Source organism: Mytilus edulis, chromosome 13 (genome assembly GCF_963676685.1).
Source record: "Mytilus edulis chromosome 13, xbMytEdul2.2, whole genome shotgun sequence".
NCBI classification, from domain to species: Eukaryota; Metazoa; Mollusca; class Bivalvia; order Mytilida; family Mytilidae; genus Mytilus; species Mytilus edulis.
The window spans coordinates 40,753,508-40,760,479 of record NC_092356.1 but is presented as its reverse complement, the minus strand read 5'-3'; the positions used below and the strand labels follow the sequence as shown (position 1 = coordinate 40,760,479).

Here is a 6,972-nt window from a genome sequence, read left to right as displayed (position 1 = left end):
ATGTCGACAGACTATTTGGTTGTCGGGTGTGGTCTTTCAGGGGCAGTCATGGCCAAATTTATAGCTGAAGAAAGAAATGAGAAAGTTCTGGTTGTAGACAAAAGAGATCACATTGGTGGGAACTGTTATGATTACATCGATGAAAACGGAATAAGAATTAATAAATATGGAGTCCATTTGTTTCATACAAATAGCGAAAGAATATGGAAATACGTAAATCGTTTTTCTAGCTGGACAAGATGGGAACACAAAGTCTTAGATGTAATTGATGGACAATACATACCATTGCCACCAAACATAACAACTATTAATATGTTATGTGGACAGCATTTAACAAATCAACAAGAAGCAGATGACTGGTTGTCCCGAAACCAATTGAAGCATGAACATATTGATAATGGGTATCAAATGGCCACGTCAAGGGTAGGTGAAACCTTGTATGAAAAAATATTTAAGCATTATACATTTAAACAATGGGGGAGGTACCCAGAGGAATTGGATGCATCAGTGTTAGCTAAAATACCAGTAAGAAATAATTTCGATGACCGTTACTTCAGTGACAAATATCAAGCACTTCCTACTGATGGTTATACAAAAATGTTCGAAAACATCCTTGACTATGAAAATATAGCAGTACGCCTGTCATGTGACTATTTTAGCATTGATCCTTCTACTATCTCCAACAGTACCATTATATATTCTGGACCTATTGATGATTTCTTCACAAATGTTGGTTACCCTAAATTAGAGTATAGATCCGTAAACTTTGAAATTCAACGCTTGAAAAATACTAAATTCTTCCAGCCATGTGCTCACGTTAATCATCAAGGTCCCGAAACTCCATTTACCAGGATAATAGAATACAAACATCTCCTCAATCAAGATTCGCCACACTCCATGATTATCTCGGAGACAACATGTAGCGACGGTGATCCCTACTATCCTGTTCCAAACAAAAGAAATATGGAACCGTATGAACAACATAAAGCTTTAGCAGAGAAGGAGAGAAATGTACATTTTGTGGGACGACTAGCCAGTTATAAATATTTTAATATGGATCAATCAATTTGGAATGCACTTGCATACTGTGACTCTAATTTTTCTATATAATCATACAGTATTGTACGCTGTTTTTTAATAAATCTGATACGCAATAAAAAGTAGAAATATTATATTTCAGAGTGTTTACATACTGCTTACGAAGTGTTATACTTGTCTTATTATATTGTTCCTCAAATGCAAATGAATACTCAATTAGTATTGATATGTAGAAGAGGGACTGAAGATGCCAGATGGAGAGTCACACTCATAAATTGAAAATTACCTGACAACGCCATGGCTAAAAATAAAACGACAAACAGACAAATAATAGTACAGGAAACACAACATAGAAAACTAAAGACTAAGCAACACAAAACCCAACCAAACACCGTTGTGTTGCTTATGTAATTACAAATCCGGTAAATAGTCTAATTTGGTAGGTCACATTCATGAAAAGTACGACATAAGGAACATATCCGATATCATTTGTGAAACGGTTATCCCGTAACGGTCAACCAACTCGTGATGGCGTCCGTAAAATTTACGAAGGGGTGATTTCAACTTCACCATTTGGAACTCTTGGTTTAATAGCTTCCTTGTTAGCAGCAATCTTCTATCAAGGAAATCATGATAGGAAATACAAGCCCGGGAATATCGTATCAATTGGGAGATATATACTCCGTATACAGGCGATGCTGGAATGTTGCTACATAGAAATGGAAAGTTCACAATTGGGAATCTGAAATATTCTCTTTTGTCGTAAAGTTTTGTATTCAACCGACACTCGCCATCGAGACCTTTGTTGGCAAAGGTAAATTTAAGAATTTGTTTTCCTCTATTTTTCATCTTTTCCAATGCGGACTGGTTTGAAAAGTCTGTGACTTGTAATATCCGAAATGATAGCTGTAAGTTTGTTTTGGTTTGAATGAGGGTTTGTAACAGTGGTTTCCAAGCATAAATTGAACAGAAAATGAAGTTTTGAAAGAGGTAATGAATAAAGTTTCGTGCGAATGTGATGAATATCTAACGGCTTTTGTATAAATAGTAGCAAGTCATTTGTAGAGATATAATGCACAGTAAGTGATGTATAATGACGATGACCATGACTGCGTCTACGTCGAGGAGTAGAGTTGAAAATATTCATCACATTCACCGAGCTACATAAAGGACTAGATAGAATAATTATACTATCAATTTTGTCATTGCAACCATATGGTGTTACAGTTCCCAATGTACTCTTTTTGTCTACGCAGAGGCGTTGCCAGTTGAGGATTGTGAGTCTTGTGGTATAATAGTAATAGTATCATTATCAAGAATAATTGTTAGCGGTATAAGTAAACCAAACAGAAAAACAATGACAAAAAAGACTGTCAACATACGGTCTTCTCTCGATTGACAAATATACAAACGATACTGGTATGGCAAACACCTAAACTTAAATGAAGTAGATACCATAATTATATATTTGGCCTTGTGTTTTTTTTAGAATGTCAACCTTCAGATTAAATAGAAAAACAATTAATCTTACACAATAAATCTTGGTTTACGTGGTTTTATTTTCTAATTTTATGTAGAAGATGTTATACTTATCATTACCATAAGTGTCTTCAAAGTGTACTGAATTGTATCTCATTTGATCTTCAAGTAAGAAGAAATACAAACAAAAATATCTTTAATAAACATTTAAAAGCAGTGTAATCATTTGTTAAGTCTAGCGTACCTTTGGTAAATTACAGCACTTGCCTCTTCCAAAGAACACATACAACCATTTATTTAACAGTTTATTAGAATCAATATCTGAATATGTAAACATTGACTAGTGCATGTATAACAAAGACTCTCATATAATGTGTACATAAACTTGTATAAAACTGAAATATGTCGAAGAGTAATTTAAAAATCAGTGTAAGTACCAACATATAAATTTACGCTCGCTCATAATTTGACACCAACATCATACGTACTGGTCAGTTTGGTTACACACAAGTATCTATGTAAATTCGGTACTACATATTCCTAGCCTAAAGAATATTGTTCATAAGTCTTAAGGTGATATTTTTAGCATTGTGTATTACGATGTATAAAAACGTATTAGATAACGTGTTATTTCATGCCTTATAAAGCGATTAAAGCATTAAAGAAGATGAACAAACGAATAGACTTATGAACAAACGCCGAGAAAAATAAAAAAATTAAGGAAAGTCCCTAAGCAAAATCAAACGCTCAAACACATTAACCATATGGATAACAACTGTCATATTCCTAACATGCATTTTCTTATGAGGCAAATGTTGGATCAAACCTGGTTTTATAGCTAGCTAAACCTCTATTTTTTTTTACCTTCTACTAGCAGCGTAAATGTCTTAAGGTATAAATGTATCTCATTTCAAAATATTCAAAAACATTTTCATACGCTTTATGTTCGGTTACAAATATTACAGATATCATGCATACAAATTGTTGTGTGAGGCAGACACATTGTTTTAGTGATATACAAGTTTTATATGATAGATTCTGAAATAAACAATTATTGAGTTTTGCACTTAACGCCACTTTTATAACTATTAGCTTTTTCATGGGGTATTAGTTTTTATTAGTAGATGAAACCGGGGTGTCCAGAGGGAACTATCCGAACATAGGCACGAAAAAACTGTCTATATTAGTCAATAAAAATGGCAGTCGAAAGCACAAGCCACGTGCGGGATTCAAAATCTGAAATAAGTAATGATGCAATAATTTTACCATCAAAAATCAGTTTTATAGTAATAAAAACATTTTTGAAGGAATTTTTTTATACACTAGTTTATAGCTATATAGGTTACTGTTTCAACTTGTATAGGTTTTATTTCTTGTCAATGTTGTGATAAGAAACCGAAAATTTCCATGGTCTTTGTTCTAGGAATTATGTTTTTGATTACAGGCAGTCAAGGTCACCATGGTCATGGCATGATCAGGGTCAATAATAATTATTATTGGCCACAAATATCTTAATTTACCAATGATGATAAAAAGTTAAATCACAAAAATATCGAACTCCGAGGGAAATTCAAAACAGAAAGTCCCTAATCAAAGGGCAAAATCAAAAGCACAAACACATCAAACGAATGGACAGCAACTGTTATATTCATTTACAGGCATTTTATTATGCAGTCGTATTGACAACGATGCGTGAATAAAACACACAGATATAATAGGCAAAAATGTCAAAATAGGGGTACAGCAGTCAACACCGTGTAACAATCTTAATCACAACAAAAACAAACAAATATTTAATAAAGAAGCACAAAAAAGTATATATCACATTAATACGGAAGCCGTAAGGTACGGAAGCCGTAAAGGGACACAAAAAACATTAGAAATTTTTTTTTTTAATTCGAGATCACGATAAAACATTACCGTTTTACCGAGATCTCGATAAAAAATATATCGTTTTCTCGATAAAACGAAATTGTTATATCGAGATCTCGGATTATTAAATCGTTATCTCGGATCATTAAATCGCTATCTCGATTTATTATATCGTTATCTCGATTTATTATATTGAGATCTCGATTTATTTTATCGAGATCTCGGATTATTATATCGAGATCTCGGATTATTATATCGAGATCTCGGATTATTATATTGTTATCTCGGTTTAATATATCGTTATCTCGAGAAAACGAAACTGTTATATCCAGATCTCGGATTATTAAATCGTTATCTCGGTTTAATATATCGAGATTTCGATAAAAAATATATCGTTATCTCGAGAAAACGAAACTGTTATATCGAGATCTCGGATTATTATATCGTTATCTCGAGAAAATGAAACTGTTATATCGAGATCTCGGATTATTACATCGTTATCTCGAGAAAACGAAACTGTTATATCGAGATCTTGGATTATTATATCGTTATCTCGGATTATTTTATTGCTTCTTATCACGTGTTAACTTATTACACAATGGTGACAGTCAACACGGGGATCTCGATTAAATAATCCGAGATAACGATATAATAATCCGAGATCTCAATATAACAGTTTCGTTTTCTCGAGATAACGATATATTTTTTATCGAGATCTCGATATATTAAACCGAAATAACGATTTAATAATCTGAGATCTCGATAAAACAGTTTCGTTTTCTCGAGATAACGATATATTAAACCGATATAACAATATAATAATCCGAGATCTCGATATAATAATCCGAGATCTCGATATAATAAATCGAGATAACGATATAATAAATCGAGATAACGATTTAATAATCCGAGATAACGATTTAACAATCCAAGATCTCGATGTAACAATTTCGTTTTGTCGAGATAACGATATATTTTTTATCGAGATCTCGGTAAAACGGTAATGTTTTATCGTGATCTCGAATTAAAAAAAATATTTTCTTATGTTTTGTGTGTCCCCTTACTACGGAAGCCGTAAGGGGACACACAAAAAATTAGAAAATATTTTTTTTAAATTCGAGATCACGATAAAACATTACCGTTTTACCGAGATCTCGATAAAAAATATATCGTTATCTCGATAAAGCGAAATTGTTATATCGAAATCTCGGATTATTATATCGTTATCTTGATTTATTATATCGAGATCTCGGTTAATTATATTGTTATCTTGATTTATTATATCGTTATCTTGGATTATTATATCGTTATCTCGATTTATTATATCGAGAGCTCGGATTATTATATCGTTGTCTCTGTTAAATATATCGAGATATCGATAAAAAAAACTATTTTAATTCGATAAAAATATATCTTAATTCGATAAAACGAAACCTCTATTTCTGAACTCGTCATTTTGATGTAACTAACAAATATTCAAATTAATACTAGAAAAAAAATTAAAAGCACTATTTAAAATGTTTAACTTAATTCATTCATTTATTTAGTTTAGGAGAATATACTAGTGGATTTCTCTAACTATTTTTATCAGAAATTCCTTGGTTCCTTGTATGGACGCCCTAAATACCAAAACATATATATAAATATTAAAATACTCAACGTTATTTTTTTTTCACGTTTCGTTTGCTGTTCTTCATCCCATATTTAAAAATATAACATGTCCTTTGTGTTGCAATGACTATTAGAGGGGTTACGGAAGACCTGAATGCCAAAATACGCGTGAAAATTAAGAAATAGCAAATTTTAAATAATGAAATGGTTTGCATCGACCCTTTAGCCCCTAATTTCATACATACCTTAAACCTCATTCGAAAGATTATTTATAGAGAACAAAAGACATATAGTCAAGGTGTTCCGCAACGCCTATTAGAGGAGTAACACAGACCCTTCGGCCCCTTTATGCACTACTTCAAAGCTTATAGAGGGATACAATGGTCTATTTATAATCTTTCGAATGAGGTATAATGTATATTTGGAATTATGGGCTGAAGGGTCGCAACAGTCTATTCGAATATTCAAAATATCCATTTCATTATTCAAAATTGCCTATATCTTAATTTTCAAGCGTATTTTGGCATTTATGTCCTCGGTAACCCCTCTAATGGTCATTGCGGCACATATTATTTATAACCATTTTGTTCCTCTATTAATAAGCTTTCAAATAGTGTATAAAGTTTTTTGCAATTCGTGGCTGACGGGTCGCAGAAGTTCATTCCATTGTTCAAAATAAGCTATTTCATAATGTTCACCCGTATTTTCATTTTTAGGTCTTTTGTTACTCCTCTAATAGGCGTTGCGGAACATATTGACGATATAATAAATCGACATAACGATATAATAATCCGAGATAACGATATAATAAATCAAGATAACGATATAACTATCCGAGATCTCGATATAATAAATCGAGATCTCGATATAATAAATCGAGATAACGATATAATAATCCGAGATCTCGATAAATCAATATCGTTTTATCGAGATCTCGGTAAAACGGTAATGTTTTATCAAAAAATATTTTCT

General features: G+C 32.2%; 1 protein-coding gene across 1 annotated transcript; it reads left to right on the top strand.

Annotated features, from left to right (window-relative positions):
- LOC139500316 (UDP-galactopyranose mutase-like) lies at nt 1-1,110 on the top strand. The gene has a single exon (XM_071289058.1). It carries the CDS (start codon nt 1-3, stop codon nt 1,108-1,110), a length of 1,110 nt encoding a protein of 369 aa, XP_071145159.1.
- The last annotated feature ends 5,862 nt before the right edge of the window (nt 1,111-6,972 follow it).

Excerpts from the sequence above, each read along its gene's own strand:
- LOC139500316 (XM_071289058.1), top strand. The coding sequence starts at position 1 with ATGTCGACAGACTATTTGGTTGTCGGGTGTGGTCTTTCAGGGGCAGTC.